Genomic DNA, 20,583 nt, shown 5'->3' on the forward strand with positions numbered 1-20,583 from the left:
CTTCCATATAATTTGCAAAAGTTAAAATTGGCAGATGTTTCCTTTCTCTCCCACTTATGTATTTATTCTATCCCATACCACCCATCAATTTCAGGGTTAAGGCATAAATTATTTCCATGGAGCTCCAACAGAAGAACTTATGTTGAAAAGGAGTTTGTAAAAACACAAGCCAAGCATGTATTTAAAACCAGAAATACAACAGCCTGCGATGATCTAATGGCTGTTTTGGGCCTATATATTAACATGTATCTTAAAATATATTTCTCAATAAGCTAGCAAGCGGACACACTAACAGGGAAATGTAAAATAAAGCTCCAAACGTACTTCAATTAAGATTTTTTTTTTTTTTTTCTTCAGGGCTGGGTTTACAAATGCAAAAAAAAAGTGAAGACAAGGGCAAAGCAACACAGACTACTGGGTAAAAACCATAAGAGGCCTCCCCACCACTCGGCCAGCTGGGAAGGAAGTGGGTATAGCTCTTCCCCCAAGGTAGCTTCCGCTGTGGGAAGCTCTCATGGTTCCATCACAGACCCTGCTTGTTATCAGCAAAGAATTCCACTTTTCCAGCTGCTGCCTGTAAGCCAGGACTTAAAAGAGTATTTGTCTTATCACGCTATCCCAGGGTCCCAGTTCCAGCCCATTCTATGGCAAAATAAATCCATCACCAAACTACAGCCTATTCCAGCCCAAGTCTTCCTGAGTCTGCAGGACCCAACCTTCCCGAGCAGCCTTGCTGGCCGCCACCCATGCAACATGGTGGGTGGTTTTCACTCAAGCTCCAGTAAGAACCACCATAATGGCAGCAACATGGGTCCATCCAGCGCGGTACCCTGTCTCCAGCTCTGGCCAAGAGTGGAAGCTCAATGGGAAAGAGCATTAGAAACAGGGCTCGCACAGCCTGATGTGTTCCCAAGAATAACCGCTCAGCTTCCAGCAGGCAGCACTTAAGGCCTTCCTGCACCGCAGGTTGCATCATAACTATTATGTTTAATAGCCTCGCTGGACCAATCCTTCTTTAATTTGTCTAATTCCTCTATGAGATCATTTATACTTTTGGCTTCTACACTGTCCCTATGGCAGCAAGTTCCACAATTTCATTATGCATTGTATGAAGCGTTCTTTTTTTGTTTGTTTTAAACTTCTGCTGATCTCAAGCTTCTGTTGCATCCTAAAGAACAAAGCAGCCTCTACAGTCATCACCACCAGACTACAGAAGAGCTTTGTAAGTCAAAGCCTGAAACTTCAGTCTTCAACTGCACCTGGAAATGAACAGGATGCAGGTCACAGGCAAAACTAGTATTTTTAAGCTTTCTGAGACTCTGCTCAGGTCCTCTTTGTACAACACAGAAATGGACATGTGTAAGCGGAACTGACAGTCCCTGACTCAAAAAGTTCACACTCTGCGTGTGAGCTCCCTGCAGGAGACATGACCAAACCACCAAGTTCTGCGCTGCCTGAAGTTAATGAGCAGCCTTCAAGAGGACTGAACTGCTATAATATGCACAGGAGATAATTTCTACGGGAATACATTCAAAAGAAAAAGCCACTGTATTCAAGTGAGACTAAAGGAAGAGGCGTGGGGTGGAGAGTTTGGTCCCTACTGCCATCTGGACATTCAGAGCAGGTCAAGAACCCACCACAGACTCCACCTGACAAACTTAACTAGCAAGAGTTCGGTAAACTTGTTGAACTGAGGGCGCTGCAGACCCCTTGCCATTGCTACCAGGTTCTTTCCTGCAAGTTATTATTCTCTTCTTCATTCAAGTTCAGCCTCAACTAAAAATCATAGCTTAGCCTGGCTCTGAAGCAGATGATCAGAAATGTGATCAAGAGCTGGAACGGCAAGTCAGATTGCTGAATGTCATCTCTGCAGAGTGAGCTGCAGCATCACCTTCTCTCTTAGACTTTATACGTAAAAGCATGTTGAACAAAAGGAGTGGACATGGCCCAATCCTGTGGCAACATGCAAGAGAGCCTCAAGGGAGAATAGCAATTTCCCTAAACTATCTTCTGCGTTGCCTCAGAAAAACAAGAACAGATTTGCACAGGAACAGCTTACTTTCTTCCTCCCAATAGCATCGTATGCGTCAGCACCTCAGCACAAGCAGCATCAAAGGGTGCTGCTGCTGAACCTAAACACACCAGCAATGCTTGATTTGAGTCACATCCAGAAAGCGTTCAGCAGCCAGCACCAGTGGCACCCATCTGTTTGTGAAATCAAGCCCACAGTGCTCAATTCTCATTCCCTTGAGATAAATCTTGGCAATAAAGTGAGATTGTCGAGATCCACAGTGCCTAGAGATGCCATTTTGAGCAACAGCTAAAACTTTTTTCTTCATGTGATAATGGAAGAATGTATTGGGGAATGGTCCTCAGGACCAGAAGTGGTAAGAAAGCTTAGAAAGGTTAGTAGACAGTGGAAAAAAAATCTAAATAGTCTCAGGATGGCAAAGTATTAAAACATTCTGCCAGTTCTGAAGCACATTCTTTGGGTTTAGATTATTTAGCAGTAAGTTTGAAAGAACTGCACCGAGAGACAACTCATCTCTTGTTCACACTGGTGAGCAATTATACTGATGCTAATAACGTTACTTCAGATCCATTCTGCATGACTTTGAACAAAACCTTTCCAGGACCTTAGATACATGTTTTAAACACTATTCCAGTACACTTTGCTGTAAGTAAAACTGAAAATTATAGTTGTACTGAACTACTGAAATCAACTGGAGCTTGCTCAGTCAATTCAAAATATAATCAAAAATCAGCCCTCCAAAACGGCCTGTCCTTGATGTCTTGTGGTGGACTGACCACAGCTTCCTGCACCAGGTCACATTAGAACTAAAACCACAAGCAACTTCCGAGAGAGAGCTGAATAGGTAGGAGCCCTGATAGTGCACTCACTTCTTTTGGCACTCAGGTACAATAAGGATATTGTTCCTTTAATGCTTAGCTTTCCTTTTAAGAAGTATGTGAGATTTCAGCCAATTCTCCCCAACGATTAGTTCAGGATGAATGTACTTAACTCAGGATTCAGCTGGAAAGAGCCCAAGTAGATGCAATCAATTTTCCACTAAATCCACTTCCTTCCTCTCTTCCCTACCCAGCATGAGACATCAGCTCGCCACTACAGCCAGTGGTGACTAAGACAATGAAAACCTCTGGCTTATCAACCATGGTTATTCCTTCTTTTGATTTTCCCTGTTCTTCTGTTTTCACATCTCCTGTTTACTAGCTAGGTGGAAAAGCAGCTATACAGCAAATACAAAAAAGCAGCTCTACGGAAAACCACAAACACCAAATGCATTGGCTGCTGTAAACCCCAAAGCTAATCATTCAAACTGTACAGAATCAGCCACAGAACTTCACTGATAAGGCCGGCTTTCCCATTTGCACATATTTAACTGGAACCTCCCCAAGGTTTCAATGTGCAGATACTGTATGTCTGCATCTGCCAGTATCTGTGCCATTTCTGTGTGTAACACCAGATTATCTTCACCATCATCATCTAAACACCACAGTACTTCTGAGATATTAGCCTCTGGCCACTTTACTTGAACTAACCTCATGCAGCACTGCCTGAAAAAGAACAGTTGTAACAACAGGGATGATTTGCTACTAGAATTTAACCAGGGTAATAAAAAATAACATCTGTTCAAAAACAAGGCTTAGAAAACATGATCTCTGGCTCTCACCTACATGCCTTCTTAAACTCTTAAGATGATTTCCACCCTCATTTCCCCAAGCATATACATTCTCCTTTGTTAAATAACTTATGGAAACAGCAAAGCAAGTCCTGCTAGTTGTGTGTTATTTAGGCTTTCTTTCTCTAGAACAGTGGTGACCAAACTTTTTTGATCATGCTCCGCTATCAGTAAAAAAAAGTTTGAGCACACCTCCCCAGTACATGTGTATTTGGTTTTTTGTAAATTATATACATGTAGTACCGAAGTATTTTCTTCCCACACCCCAGTGGATTGTCTTGAGCACTCTGGGGTATGTGCGCCCCCACTTTGGAGACTACTGCTCTAGAGACCACTGGGTTGTTAACACTGATTCAGCAAATTGTTTCCATAGGTCTGAATTCACTCTGCTGTGGTTCTTAAGGTCGGTAATCCACTGACTCACTCAAGTAAGTTAGTTGCATTATTTCCAGGAAAAATTTTGCAGGGAACGCAGCTGGAAGAGTGACAGCATAGAGTGCCCAGGCAGCCAGCTGAGATAAGTGACTGAGGTTCTATGACTATATCCAATTTAACGTTAGGACGTACCACACATGTGTTTTAAAACATATTGATAGACAGCTGTTGAGACACAGCAGCCAGCAATCAAAAATGATTGCTAAACCCACCCCTGCATTTAAATATGCATTGAATCAGATGCCTTTCACTCTGCACAGGTACAATTAAAAGAGTGGCAGGTATTAGCCGCCGTATTCTGCATGTACGCTGGCACTGTGAGTCACCCGCGCCACTGCTGATTTTACTTCTTCTTACAGGAGATAATCTGAAAGTTTCTCTCCTCCACTGCTTTGCCTATTTCTTGCCTAGCTCATAATTTATTACTACTGTTCCAAACACAGTGCAAGTTCACAGGAACATGGCAAACAAAGAGTCAAGGCTTGATGGTTTCAGGCAAGAAAAATCAGCTTGGGGGCTGGGGGAGAGGAGGAAGAAGCAAGCCTAAGGAGGCATCCAGAGCAGGGAGCGGTGCTGGAAGCAGAGCCCCTGCAGAGGGCGGGTGGGCAGACCGGCAGTGGGAGCCCCTTCGGCACGCAGGCAGGCTGCCCGTCCGCACCAAGGCTGGGCTGCGGGAGCAGGCAGAGGATGGCAGCGCCAGGGACTGACCAGCTGAGTCACGGGGGGAGAAGCAATACCAGCAGGTACGGAGGTGAGGACGGGGTTATATGGGGCCCTGAACTGGAAAGGGAAGGAATACAGGGGGGTTTGCATCTATAAAGGGAGTTTGTGAAATCAGAAAGGAATGGAATAGTGCACAAAGCAGCGAGGGAACCCCTCGCCAAGCACCCGACGCCTCTGTGCCACCTGCACTCCATGGGATGAACGGGCAGATGAAAGGGAAGGTATCTGTGGGACACGAAATCTGTTTTTCCAAGCCTGCCCCTAACACCACAAGGCAGCAAGCACTCCTGGGGGACTTTGGGAACAACTTTGCAAGGCCCCAGTAACCCCACAAACAACTGAGTTTACCATGGGGTTTGAGCCTCACCTCAGAGGCCACAACTCTGTCAACATCCCCCCCATACCCTCCTGTACTGAAGCACTCTTCCCAAATTGCACGAGGCAACAAGAGTGCTTGCAAAACCACTCGGCAGAAGATGCTTTGGGAGCGTAAGCAACACTTAATGCCTCCAGTAGGCTTGCGCATCTCTCTAGTCATGTCCCGCACAAACTAAAACTTAAATGCAAACATAATGAGCTACATCTTCGCCTGTCACTTGGCTTTGTGGGACACGGCACAGAGAGACTGGAACACTCTTTGCCATTTTAGCTTGCAGGGTGGTAGTTTCACCACCCAGGAACAGCAATGTTCTGGGTGAAATGCTGAAGCACCTGAGCCCCACTACCCCACAACGATGGTAGGTGGTTATTCAGCCTCACCTCTGTGCCTGGGAAGATCATGGAGCAGATCCTCCTAGAAGATATGCTCAAGCACATGGAGGACAGGGAGGTGATTCAAGACAGCCAGCACGGATTCACCAAGGGCAAGTCCTGCCTGACCAACCTAGTGGCTTTCTATGAAGCAGTAAATGCATCAGTGGACAAGGGAAAAGCAATGGATGTCATCTACTTGGATTTCTGTAAAGCCTTCGACACAGTCCCCCACAACATCCTTCTCTCTAAATTGGGGAGATATGGGTTTGATGGGTGGACTGTTCGATGGATAAGGAATTGAAGGCTGCAAGGAGACCTTATTGCGGCCTTCCAGTACTTAAAGGGGGCCTACAGGGAAGATGGGGAGAATCTTTTTAACAAGGCCTGTTATGACAGGACAAGGAATAATGGATTTAAACTAAAGAAGAATAGATTTAAGACTGGATATAAGGAAGAAATTTTTTACAATGAGGGTGGTGAAGCACTGGAACAGGTTGTCCAGAGATGCGGTGGAGGCCCCACCCCTGGCAACATTCAAGGCCAGGTTGGATGGGGCTCTGAGCAACCTGATCTGGTTAAAGCTGTCCCTGCTCACTGCAGGGGGGTTGGGCTAGGTGACCTCTAAAGGTGCCTTCCAACCCAAAGCATTCTATGATTCTATGATTCTGGCCCAGGACCACAGGACATGGACCTGTTCCTCAAGTACTAAACATCCATAAGAGGAGCAAGAGGACCAAGTGTCCAGCAAACACCCAATGCTCTTCCCTGAGGAACCCCTCCTCAGTCCTTGCATGCCCTGAGCCTGCTGGGACATTTGGGGCAGGCAAGCAACACAGGACTACACCCCAAGTTATTACACTTCTGCTTTCTCCACCACTTCAAGAAAACAATTCTCATTAATTTATTTGAAAGTTGAGCCAGGAGAGCCGGTTAACTCTCATGAGAGGGTGGATCACCAAGAGAAGACAACTGTTTAAGGGACAGCACAGAGCGTCTATGTATCGGGCACCAGCCCCAGCCAGACTGCTTTCACCCTCTGCAGCCCAGCACCGATTTCCAGGCACGCACCGGCGCTGCAGCGTATCGCATTATCTCTGCTGGCTGCCAAAGCGCACTGCCTGCGCTCAATCAGATACCGGTCCCGTGAACTGCCAAATGGAGTCAATAATCCTAGAAATGGAGGAGTACTGAATACGGACTGGATGTTGGCCATCAGGGAGGCCGTGGTGGGGTTTTGCTTCAGGTTTGTTTTTAGAAAGAATTTACTGTACCTAATTCAAGACTGTGGGATTGAGTTTGCAAGCATGAAGATTTCCTATTTTTATTTGTGTCAGTTCAATGCAGGGCACCCACATACAGGTTTCATGCTGGTAAAATACTAGGAGTTTCTCAGTAAATCCATAAAATAATTCCCTACTATTTCTGGCATGGTGTTCATAATCGAAGCTATACTGCAAAACTACCTGCTTTTTATACAAGTACAGGGAACAGGCTCACGTAGGGCACACCATTAATGTCGGTGTGATGGGAGCAGGCTCCTGCTGCCCAGCTAAGAGCTCATGCCTCTCTCCACAAAACCAAAATTCTTTGACACTAACTGAAACTGGATTTGGCCATGAGTGATGATAAATCTAAAGTCTCAGTAGAAGTTCTGGGTCAAAGGCAGGATTTTCAGGAAATGAGATATTTATTGGAAGGGGAAAAAAAATGGTTTCTGGCTAAGATCAAATTTACTTAGTTTCTTCCTGTGCTGCGTTTTGAGGGAGAGAGGCAGAGAAGAGAGAGTGGGAACAAGAGCTCTTCCCTACCTGGGTTAAAACCAAGATAAAATTTCCTGAGAAGTCCAAGGATAGAAGGAAAACATCCACTGCTGGTAAATAACTCTGGAAAGTGACCTGTAAAAGTCAATTTACCAGAACCAAGCTGGTCATTCTGTAACAGTAAGTTTATGAGCAAGCAAAACATTCACCTCATGTCAAATACCAGGGGTCACCAAAGCACTTTCCTTGGTGCCCAAGGACAGCCCACTGCAGCTATAATTGTCCAATCCTCCCAAGACCCATCATTTAAATGAGAAAAAAATTATGGTTGTTTATGTAGGCTTCATGCCAAGCCTGTTTCTCTGATAATCTTCTCTGGTGCATTTGTGTCTCACATCCGATTCAGAGTCCTCTGAATACTGGAGACAGCATTCCTTAGATACTTAAAATAAATTAAAAACACAACGTTGGGCCTGGACAGAGGAATGGGAACGTTATTCACGTGGCCCAGGCACTAAGGGCTCTGGGGAGTGGTGCTGGGAAAGCAATCTTTTTAAAATCTTACATTAGTCTGTGTATTTAATGATATATATAATCCTCAAAATGGTCCTCCATAAACTGCAAATATGCATTATTTGAGCAAGTGATTATTTTCAGTAGCATGCTGCAGCACCTGTATGGCTTGGCTGCCAGACACTGTGTTTCCTCCAGCAAATGCATGTATTTGTGAAGTAACAATCATTATTTAATAGTTTACAAAACTTCTCACTTCTCCAGTACTTTAACCTCAGGATCTCCAAATAATTTCAAATCAACACAGTATCACCCATGTGAGGTAGGTGAGAAGAATTCTCTCCAATTGGGCAAAGCCAGCCAGGCTAAATGATCTGTCCAAGATGACAAGGAAGCGCCTAGCAAGTGGAGTAAAGCCCTGTCCTCTGACTCACAGGGCCAATTTACCCCTTCATGACCACCAACTTATCAATCCTCTCAGCTAAGAATTTTTTTGCCTGTCGTTTGCCAATACCCTCTGCCAGAAGCAAGCCTGAAAGACAGAATGCTAAAGTTTGCTGTCACCGTTTATTTTATAAATGTGAAGGCAAACTTTACCAAAAAAAAGATATTTTGTTTTGTACATGGCAAGATTCTTACGGGAAACAGCTTTTCTAGACCTGCAAGAAGTAAAAGCATCCTGAAGATGAAGAGTCGCAGTGGAAACCTTTGATCTGTAAAATTAATTTGGAAGATAAAACCCAGGCGGCTTTCTGGTGTGGAACATCAATGAGTTTTCAGGCCATACGGACATCTCTCCCTTGAAATAAGCAGTAAACAAGAATTATTGTTAAGGATGAGTTAGTAACCTAGCCTGGATAGGAGGCACGGGTGAGGTACAAATCAAGAGAGTCCTTCCGAGGGACAGCACATGAGGATGAAGAGAACAGAAGCAGCAAAACCAGATCTCCACTTCACACTGTGTCCTTCCCTGAGGGCTCCTGTCCTCGTCAGGCAGGCCTTGCAGGGCAGGAGTGAGGCGGGTGTGTGGCATGGCAAGAGAGGCGAGGAGAGGTCCTGGCACCGCGCTGCAGTGTCACCAGGGGAAGGGACAGCAGGAAGTCAAAGACTGGAGACAGCAGGAAAACAGGTAACAGGAATAAGAACAGAAAACTACTCAGTTGTAGAAGTACACGGGAAGTTTGGAAAAGGAGCTTTGCTGGTAAGGAAGGACAGGCTGAAGTTTCCACGGCTGCAAAGCCGTATCATCTTGCCTCCTTGGTAAGGGGATGATGAGCTGCCAGCAGTCTGGAATCTTTAAACCCTGGGAACTTGGGGATCCAGGAGAAGCCCAAGATATGCATAACAAGTCAAAATGGGAAATGACCGGGGTACAGTAAGATTTAAACAGTGCCAAGGGCAAGGGGACAAGCTCACTATTTTGTGGCGAAAAAGGTACTGACATGCAGTTGCATCTTTACTAAAGAAATCCATTGTGCTCGTTTGAAATGAAGAACAAAAGATGCCCACACAGAAATAACAATAAAGTCTGAATTCTTCAGTAGTAGAACAGGCACAAGCCACAACAAATGTAGGCAGAAAGAAGGAAGAAGAAAAAGTCAAGGGAGATGAAAAGCTGGCCTTCCCTTCTTCACAGGAGGTGCATCAGAGACAAAAACTGTAGTTCAATCCTTCCAACCCACCAGGAACACAATCAGGTAATGGTGGCCCACAGACCACGCTTTGGGTCAGTCCAGAGCAGTAATGGCGAGATCCACACATCCAAAGGGTAGGACAAAGGAAAGACGGAGATTCAGTCAAATGATAGGAGAGTATCCAGGTGACACGTTTAGATGGGAGGCTAAACACATGAGCATGGACGTGTTTGTGTACACAGACAAGTTTGTGTGTGAGGACCAAATTTACTGAGACAGGCACTAGAAAAGAAACGATCACTTGGTTGTGGGAGGAAGAACTGATTTACTGAGTGCTGAAGCAACGCAGGACAAAACTGATTAACTGGCATGTGTGGAGATAAGAGTTGATTTATTGTTGAAGAAGTGATAATTATCTATATTCAATTCAAAATGATTTCAGAGAGCTATGGCATTCTGGGGTCTAGTTTTCAGATGACTAAAGGATGAAGGACATCGCTAAAGCATTGATTAGGCATAACATTGCAAAACGTATAGCGACAACACACAGCAGAAACTTTGATCATTAACATTACAGGAAGCCAACCGTGTGTATCTCCTTTCATTCATTTTCTTCTTCACTTTTTCCTTCCACCTGTTTTTTCCCTTTGTTTTTAGGTAATACTTAAAAATTACAGAACGTGGAAACAGGAAACAGAAACATCTGTTGATAATGTCAGCGACTTGCCCGCGCTCTGTTCTGGATTATCTGGATTTCTTCCCCTTTGAGAGATGAACTCAACAGCAGCCCAAGGGAATTTTTTCTTTTGGAGAAACTGAGACGTGTTCCAAGAAAACATTTTAAATGGGAAGAGGGGAAGGCAAGAAAGAGGAGAAAAAAAAAACAAGAAGAAGGGAAAGATTAAAAAAAAACACACAAGAGATATGGGTTTCAGACTAAGACAATTGAGACCTGCAGATAACAGATGCTGATAAGGAAACAAGGAATTTTTAGCAAATCTTGTTACACTAAACAATAGATGGCATTCCAAACACAGAAAACTATGCAAGGAAGTGATTAGGTTCTCTGTGGTTTTTACTGAGAAATAAAAAACAGAGGCAGAAACCTTGTTAATTAGAGTATATTTTTCGTACTTTATGTGTTTTCCAACCCCTGAAAGGATCACAGGTGCTGTCAGTGATTGGTTCCACATTATGAATACAAAAATATTGTGGGAGGAATAAATCTATGGTCAGTCAATCAACACAGAGAAAACTTTCCATCATTAGTTGCCAGGCAACCCCCACCAATTAAAATAACCATCAAAAGCCATGCATTTCATGCTGGAATAATTAATAGCAGAACGCAATTACTACCTTTCAAGGAAACAAGGAGACAAGAGGCAAACCACCAGCCAACTATTCATAGCATGCCCTCTGATAATCAGAAATAGGGAATGGAAATGTTTTCTGTTTCTCTGTCGGGTAGCTACCTATCAACACCACCTTTCCCTGGGGGTCAGCCTCCAGCTCTACCAACGTTAGCTGCTAAAGCAGCCCTCAGAGAAGAGCCATACTCTGTATTAAGACACACCCACCCCAACAAAAAAAACCCCAAACTTTAAGCACGTGCATCTTCAAGCATCTGAGATGTCCCCACGGAAGTAAGGCCCAGGACTGGGCCAATCAGACGAGCCACCCACAAAACCCAGGTTCTCTCCTAGATTTGAACTAACTTAATTTAAAGCAGTCACAGAATTGAAAGCCCTTCATGACATAGCATCTAGCAGTATCGTCTGTAGGAGGGACGCAGCCAATGGACTGGCCTATTTATCTGAAGTCAAGCACACAGATCAGTGCCCTGCTGGACCAGAGCTAGCTGGGACAACAGAGCGCAATGCAGAGAAACTACTAAATACTTTCCAAAATATGAAAGCCAACTAAACACATTCTAAATAAAGGAGAGTTTCCTGTGTCAGTCTAATCTTAAACATTTCCGATTACCCTTTTCCCATCCCATCCTTTTTTTGTTTTTCTAAAGCTTGGAATATTATCAAACTAACCACGAATCAAGATAAAGGAAACGTTTTTCTACCAATCGGTACCCGAAGGTACTTGGGCTCTTATGCGGGCTGGTATCCAAGTTTGACTTTTAATTACCAGAAGACAAGATTACATTCCTTTGCTGAGACTCATTTGTGGTTCAGAGTCTTGCACAAGGTGAACCCAAACCGTCTGAAGCCAGCTGTCATCTCTATCACCCAAATGCCTCTTTTTAAAGCGAGCACCTCCCTTTCCGTGAGTTTTGCATTAATGGGTTCGTCTGGGACTACAGTTGCAGACATACCTGAAATAGCTTTTAACTATCTGTCTTGATAGGTGTTAAAACAGAAAGCGCGGGGCTAAGCACAGGCTGTAACTTATCCTGAAGACGCAGAATGACTCAGGCAAAATTCTGCACTCCTGCAACAGCGCTGCGAGTTATCTCAATTACACGTCTACACAAACCGCAGTCTTAGCAGCACATACAGCAAATCCTTCGGTCCTTTTTCCTAACCAAACTCACACCTCTGCAAAGTGCTTGGCTTTTCCCGTGAATCACGCCTCAAATAACTGCCCCGCACGCAACGCGTCAGGACCTACTGCCAGCTCCAGTTATGGCTTGGAAACCACCAAACATTCAGGTGGCTGTGAATTCAGTCCAAATGCGGGGTCTGAGTCGGGGATGAGTAACCATCGCAGTTATGCAAGCTGAGGGCATCCAGCTCTCACGCTCCAGGCCACGGGGGTCGGGGAGGAATGTTCCCACATGTACAGCACTGAATCACCCGCCGGCTTGTCTTCCCCTGAGCACCAGGTATTAGCCAATGGCTCTGGCAGGATTACAGACCAAAAATCCCAAAATTCCAGTCTGCTCCGGTCCAGCAGTATGTGGTTAGAAAACAGCGGGGAAAAGCGTGCAAGGACATTAGCCACCCAGCAGACTTTCACTGCACAGCAATGTACCCCTCGCAGCTCCTCATTAGCTCCTCTCCCTTGAGTGTTCTTGCTGTGTTTCCTTGGGGTGCTCAGAACAGTTGCATAAAGCGGTGGCAGTCAGATGAACAGATACTGAACCTGCAACTGAACCACCTAAAAGTCAGCCACGAGGCACTTAAGGGTTAAAAGCCACCGACACACACACACACACATTTGTACCACTGTGATCACCAACTCTTAACACTGGTGGACACACAGTGTAAAGGTCATAGATTTGACACTGAATTTCCTTTTATTCTACCTGAAAATCACATTCACGGAGAGTTTAATTTAAGGCTACTTAATTTAAGACTACCAAGCAAGCACTGGCAGTGTGCAATTTGGATACAGTGACTCATGCCAAACTTATAAATACGCTGTGGGGACAGAACAAATATGAATTGAAAATGAACCTTCCACTGGGAATTTGGGTATTTTAAAAACTCACCAACTGCTGATAAATATACACTGAAGGGACACAGCTCCCTTAAGATGTTCTGTGCCTTACTACCACCAAGAGCAAACAAAGGTTCAGCCCGGGGCAGCAAATACGCAAAGGAGCATTTCCAGTGTCACAGGGAACTTCTCCCTACAAGCCAGGACATGAGCAACCTCCTATTAATAGATATCTACATACAGTAGCCCTGAGCGGCCTCAGTCAGACGGAGCTGTTGCCTCTGAGACTCAATATGAGCGAAAAGGCAGGTTGTGTCCGCAACCATGAACCAATTCCCCTTTCACATCAGTTGGAGGGCACAGGCTAATTCGGAACTGCTCTTTATACCTTGAGGGGAACAAGACTTACCGCTACAGCTGTCCCGCCTGGGCCTTTTAAAACGGCAGTGCTGTCAGCCCTCGCCACGATCCCTCTCCCAGAGGCTCGCAGCAACGAGCTTGTGGAGTCCGCACAAAGGCTGGTGCTGAGGCGGCGGCAGCAGCGGTGCCAGTAATCAGCTCAGCTGCGACACCTTTATGAGCTGTCCCTTAAAATCAAACTGCTGCACAAAACCCCCGTGAGCGCTCCAGGCTGATCAATAGCTACCAGGTAAGAAAGGAGCTGCATACCTTTGGGATTATACAGTTTGCTTTAGGCTTCTGATTGATCTTGCGCTGATTTCCTGTGCCTCAAAACCAGTGGCAGAAGTGCAAATTAAAGATGAATGGCATGCTCAAACATTTGCCTTCATGTGAAAGAGCAGAACCCTGGTTTTTATGGTGAGATACAGCTCAGCTTTGAGAGTACAGTACTTTAATCCCTTAGCTCTGCAAAGCTCATTCCCTGCCCATCTCCTACACCCTCAGAGTCACAAGTAACAAACCAATGTTCCTCATTGTAAAGACTTATCTGACTGCAGTTTCTACAATCATTGCCACTGGATTAAAATTTTCAGCCTAAAATGATGCTGTGGATAGCATTATGATCTGCAAACTGGAGGCACCTGATAAGTTATCTTCTGTAATGAGTATCAAATAGAGCCCATTAATTCCTGCAACTGATCACCTGCACTTAGAGCACCCAAGCGATCTGGCATTATTGCAATTATTCTTCAAGAAATCCTGTCATGCTCTGAAATACTACCAAGGGAAATGAGATGATGAGCTTTTCAGGCAGCCATTTTTCAGCTCTTGCCTTCCGTAAGCAAAATCTGCAACTGAACTCCTGCCAAAACTAAAATTTTACACTTAACAGAAGGGACAGTGTATGTTGTTGCCTGAATTCATCTCTGTTATTTAAGATTCAGCAAAGCATGCTTACATGTGAGTGATATAACATATTTAAGCACATGTCTAAATGTTTTGCTGAATCAAGGCCTAAAAGAGGTTCCACTGGTGTCAGGGCTGAGGGAGGATTTGAATCTACATTTAAAAACCATCCTAACAAGCTTCAGTTGTTTTCTCTAAGAGATTGTGGATAAAGATCTACATTGAACTATTTGATCCCAAGGAAACCAGATCGCCTTGGCTTTTACATTACCTAAAAAGAATTATCTGACCTCTGAAAAAAAAGCTGTCTGAAGAGCATGGCTTTTTGCAGAAAGCAACAGGGGTTTACACAGAGACATAACAAAAACTAACTGACAGAGCAAAGTTCTGAGATGCTGAACTTGCTCAGTTATGGGAGCAAGGCTCAACTGTCCAAAGCCCATTGAACACACTAAAGAGGCAGAAATGCAGCATCTTATTTTAAAACATTCATAAAATGTGCCTGTTAGGTAGGTCATTTACTTTTCCTTTCCATTCTTCTTCTGACCTCAGCTCACTGACAAGATTTCCTTTTTTTGAGGAGATCCTGTACAACTCTGAACCAATATATTACTTAGTTTTACCTAAAATTTGCCAGAACCTAGGAAGACAATGAAGAGATTTACCATCTGAGCATTTTACCAAAATGTCTAAAGGGGACAGAAGTCTCCTGTTTATTTACTGTACCTCTGAAATATTTCCTCATCTTTCTGCATTCATGTTCTCAAGAGCTAACCACCATCGCTGCAGAAAAGCCCTGAGAATCCATCCTTGCATCCCCACACTTCTACACTAGCAAGGCTGCAGTCCTCATAGAGGTGCCTGCATCTGTGAACATATTTTAGGTTTTCCTCTTAATTACAAGCCATGCAAACCATCCAGCAATGGTGTGATAGATGATGGTGGGAGTCAAAAAGGACAGCACCGGGGCTAGCACTATATGCTCCCTGGAAGGCACAGGATGGCCCACTCTGCCATGTGCTGCCCTTTTCAACCAGGACACCCTGTCAGATGGCACTTGGCACTGAAACCAAAGTTAAACTCAAAGAAGCACCTAAGAAATGACTCTGACTTGGGCAGAATTTCCTACTGAGGGTCTCTCCCCACTTCTCTGCATAAATGCACTTGTCTTTGCTGAGCTGAAAATACTCACTGCTGAGTGCTGCAACGAGGCCCTAGGAAGCTCCACCACTCATTACCACTTTTTTTAATTTTTTTTAAGTTTTTTAATTGTAGCTGGTTAAATATTGGGCCCTTACCTAAATCAGATGTCTTCAGCTACAGAGTTTATCTTCTTTGGTTACTACCTTCTACTTCTAGATTCATTATATTGAAAGAAAGACATAACTGCTGGAGGAGAGTTTGGCTCATTCTTGTTATTTGGGAAAAAAAAAGAAAGGCAAGCTTGCACTCCTACTCTATCTTAGATTTCTAAGTATACATAGCAAGTAGTGCATAGGAACTGTTTTAGGCAGAGAGTACTAACGTACTTCTCCACTCTCCTATCAAAGGCTCCAAAGGAGCATTAGTCCATGTGCCTACAAAGGTCATTAATGATCACCCAGTTACCTATGTATTGAATCTAAAAGCTTGGCTCAACTTAAACACTTTCCAAAGGGACATTTGGTCTTAATTTGAAAACAAAGAATAGAGAATCTGCCGCTTCTCTTGCTATTTCCTTCCAGCAGTTAATCATCCTCATTGTATAAAAACTGTCTTTGATTTTCTATTTGAATTGTGGAATTCCAGCCTCCAGAAAAGATCCCTCTTGTGTTTGTCTCTAGTATGTATGAGACCGCTTTCTAATGCTGTTTTCTGGTAAAAGTATTTACGAGCTCCAGCCACATGTCCCTCCCATCATTTCTGATACCCAAAATACACCGGGCTCTCATGATTAGCTTTCCTTCAGCCTTTAGTCATCTGTGTAACTCCTTTTGGACTCTCTCCAGTTTTTCCTCATCTCTTTAAAGGTGGGCACCAAAACTAGAGCTCAGAATTCTCACCTGGGTCCCACTAATGTCACACAGAAGGTAAAATGAACTCCCTGTTCATAAACTGCAGTACTGCGAGAAGTTTGCGTTTGGTTGGTTGTACAAGAGGTCCTGTAAAGCCTTTTCAGCAGCACGCTCCAGAACGCAATTCCCATAGATGGGATGCCTGCCTCGTTCCCAAGGTGTGGATCTACTGGCACTGTCCTGAATCAGTCTGGTTTTCCATAGGACCGTGCAGCCCCAACTAAAGCGGGAAACCAAAGAGTTAATCCAACACTCCCTCTCCAGCTATGCTCACTGTGATACTATTTTGGAGCTGAGTTGAGAGGAAAAGCTCTGCTTTTGACTCGCAGTCGCATGTGGCTGAACCTAAGTTTTGATCGAGTTTTTTTTACCTGCACTCAGGCACTACTGTCACGTTAGCAGCACATCCACCTTTTCGGTGCCTGACATAAGAAAGTCCCCACATGTTCCCCTTTTGATGGGATTGTATCAGAGGTTGCAGACAGAAGGAAATCCAAACCCTTCTTGCTTGCAAAACATCCTGGCGGATGATAGCTGGGCCCTCCAGCCCACGAGCAGTACAGCGAGCAGCTCAGAAGACAACCTGGAGCACCCTTTCCTCCTGCGTGTGCGTGACTCACGGAAAGCTGTGTGAATCACAAAATTCCACCGGCACTGTGGGGTGGGGCAAAACTACGCTCCGAACGGACATGTCTCAAGTCGCCCTATGGTAGATGTACACTGGCCACACACACCACACCAGGACAGTCAGAAAAGCTTGTTGTGCTTTTGAATAATTAAGTTGGGTTTGTATTTTGCTGTTAAAATACATTCCTCAGCCCTTATACATTCTTCCGAGGAACAGAGTGACCTGTGTACAGATCTCTGTGGTAGCAAACACGCATCCTAACTACTTAAAAAAAACCACGCCTGCCCCAAAGAGGAAGCTGGAATTCACCCATGCAATTAGGTTAGGTTAATGTTGGTGATGAGTGGATAGATATTATCCGGTATCATATTTTTTAATCCTCTGCTAAGTAGCATGCTGTTCACTTTGGTAGCCAACAAAATAGCTACTCATTCAGTGTCAGACTTGAGCGAAGTCAAGAGTGATCCCTGAAGCTTTGACATTAGTTTATTCTAGAACTTGGTAATGGTCCAGAGTCATCTGTAAAGGTCACTAAATTCTACATTCAGGTTGTAGGTTTCTTTAAACCAATATTGATCTATACAAATCTCAGGAGAAAAGAAAAGACTTCTCCCTTCACAAGTGAACTTTACAATGGTCTTTTCATTATCAACTTATTTGATTCTATGCCAATAATCTTTTACTCTTTTTTTTTCTAATCCTTAATTAATCATTTTTATAAACAATCTGTGCTCGGCATATTCTGCTCAGAGTAAATCTTTTGCTGTGTATATGTATTGCAACAAGATCTTCAACATCCAGACAAATATTTTCATATATTAGGAACCTAAATAAAAAGAAAAATTACCTGACTCCTGGAAATTGAGCTCTCGTACTTCCCTTGAACTCGGTGGGAATTTGTGAGCTCTCAGCAGTTACAGACAAGATACTGAGGAAGTTTCCAGCGTAAGTTCACAACGCTTGACTTAAGGCAAACGCTTCTCAAAGTGCTGCCCTGAATTTTCCAATTCCTGTGTCCCCTGGCGAAGACATGACTTCCCCAAATCACGTACAGAATGCACCACTTTCAGATGCATTCAGATTAAAAGAGAAACCTAAAAGGGTCCCGAGAACAGCAAGTAGGAGACAGTGTTTTACTTGCAAGTTTTCCTCTACAAAAATAAAATATTGTAATAGCTTAAGGTGTCTCAACATGCAGTTTCTATTTGTTCTCATCACATTCAAACATGAGAACAATTTTTGAGCGTTATGTGTATACAGAAGTGACAAATATACATGCTTGACTAGAGTTGCATTTGCAAATAGGAAGGGAAGGAAAACATGGTTTTGACTACACAAGTTTTATCGTTTTTCTGTAAAAATGATAAATGCACATTACAGTTCCATAAACACAAGTGATTTAAGGCACGTAGTGCTTATAATGGCCAGGTTGAAGCCATTTTGTAAATGCAGCCTTTAAAACAACCAAATACTACTTTTCTGGGCTGTTGCTTAAGAAAACACCATTGAACACTTACAGATGGCAAATAAAAAACAACTTTTGAAGCTGGAGTCTTGCATGGGAATTTTGCCTCAGGAAGCAGGCAGGATGAGATCTCACTTTGTACACTGGTTGCTACAGGAATATGTATTACAAAAGGAAGACACTTAATAAGGCTATGGTAGATCTGACTTACCACAAGAGCAGCACGTGAAGCAGTTGGTATGATAGAGGTTACCCATTGCTTGGCAAGCCTGGCTCGCTCCATACACACCTTTTCCACATTTTATACAAATACCTACAAAGCAGAAAGAGAATGAAAGTTAGAATCCTCCACAGCTCCTACAAACACCTCCAGGCTGTTGATTCGTAACACTCACGATACCACCCATCAGGCCCTAAATCAATGAGCTCCTCACCCTGAATAGATTCAAGTACCCAAGACAGTGCAGGCAGCTTGAGTGAAACAAATGCATGGAAGTTAACCTAAAATAACGGGGGCAGAAGCCTCTGCTGGAGTTTCAATGCATGGAGACTGAGGCTGGCTAAAGACAGAAATCCAAAGGAGGCAGGTGCAACGAGAGGACAGAAAGTCTGCACGCTCCCTGGAAATAACTCTGCCCAAGAAATGATTTAGGGAGACCTTCACAGCTAGGTGCTCCACCACATTACATTCAATAATCACTAATAAAACAACAGTTCAGTCCAAAACCAAAAGAATTCTCTTTGCCCCTCTCCAGCAATGCAACATCAACAGCGCTGGACCATGGTGGAAGCTGTGCAGTACTGGGAAAATGGGTCTGTCAGTCACATTTAATAATTGTTTAACTTTCCATGAATAGTAGTATGTAACCTCATAAACGTAACCTGGCACCTTATAAAACAGAAGAGAAGTCTTCTACCTTCCTTATGGTCTACGGGCAAAAATTCTGGCTGGCAGTTTTGCCTCAGTGGGGTCAGAAATTCACCTTCTCTGCCCAAGCCTGCTCTTGGTGATGCCAGGGATGACTCCCATGAAGTCCACATGAGACCAAAGTACAAAGAGGCAATGGAGCACTAGCAAAGTCAGTGGTTAGCTCCACACACAGCGGACTCACAGGAAAGGTCGTGATTTCAATACTGTCTATATGAAGAGGGTTTTTTGAGGTGGTTTTTTGTTTGTTTTTAAAAAGCTTTTCCCTCATAGTTACAGCTTTAAGAGTCTTTTGCCTATACATTTATTTCTACCTATGCATAACCTCTCTATATTCAAACCAGGGCAGGGAGGTAATTCAAGAATCACATTGCTTCTGTATCCCCATGAAGAGGAAACAAAATGTTAGAGAATTTATGTCCTTCTGTCACATACTCAGGACCACTGATTTTCAGTTTTTCTGAGTTGTCCATTGGTCTCTATTCGATTGTAGCAGGACAGTACATCTCAAGACAAGGCTGTGCAATTTTTAAAACTCTACAGTAGAAAATAAAAATTGAGATTTTTGCCTCATACAAATCTATAATGAAGCTGCTGTGCTCCACGTGCTGTTTCTACAAATGCACGTACAAGCTTAGCATTAATCATTAGCATCAACAAAACTGCTAATATACTTAAGAGTCTAGGAACTCGAGAACTACAAAATCGGGCTTTAATCATCCAGAATTCTCCCCTGCTGTGCTGTGAGCATTTTATACACATAAACACACAGAAAATACAAATGCAAGCTGCTTGGGGGGGGGGGGGGGGGGGGGGGGACACACACGAATTAGCATATTATGAACTGGTAGAAACTTTAATAGAAGAAAGAACAAAGTTAAGCTAACTAAGCGGTTCAGTTTCCATAGGTTTTGCTTTTATTCATTCCCAGTATATGAACTGGCGAGAGCTGCCATGCCACCGAGACAGAAATGCCACCTGTCCCTGGCAGGTAGCTGTACGGAGATGAGAAAACCTGGCACCTGCAGTGCCCAGCAATACAGCTGAGACTTCACCCGGGCTCTCAACAAGGAAAGAGTCATAGACAACACGATGCCTTTGAACATCTCTGCCCCACACCTCAAGCTATTCAACACACATTTTAAACCCCATTTCTAAAGCCAAACTGCTTCAGTTCAGTGCAGCATTAACACAGCCACCTGCATGGGCTGTGTAGTGCGATCAGTTTAAATGGGTTCAGTCAAGTTAAAAAAAAAAAAGTATTTGAAGGAAAAAAAAAAAATCTTCT

General features: G+C 43.8%; 1 protein-coding gene across 2 annotated transcripts in view; it reads right to left on the minus strand.

Annotated features, from left to right (window-relative positions):
• Window positions 1–20,583, minus strand: part of WTIP (WT1 interacting protein) — an 83,032-nt gene that overhangs the window by 32,366 nt on the left and 30,083 nt on the right. For both annotated transcript variants that reach the window (XM_075714874.1, XM_075714873.1), the window contains exon 2: window positions 18,579–18,680. In XM_075714874.1, the coding sequence (XP_075570989.1) occupies window positions 18,579–18,680 (102 nt within the window). The remainder of the gene's footprint in view (window positions 1–18,578; window positions 18,681–20,583) is intronic.

The sequence above is a fragment of the Pelecanus crispus genome, chromosome 8, assembly GCF_030463565.1.
Source record: "Pelecanus crispus isolate bPelCri1 chromosome 8, bPelCri1.pri, whole genome shotgun sequence".
In the NCBI taxonomy this organism is placed as follows: Eukaryota; Metazoa; Chordata; class Aves; order Pelecaniformes; family Pelecanidae; genus Pelecanus; species Pelecanus crispus.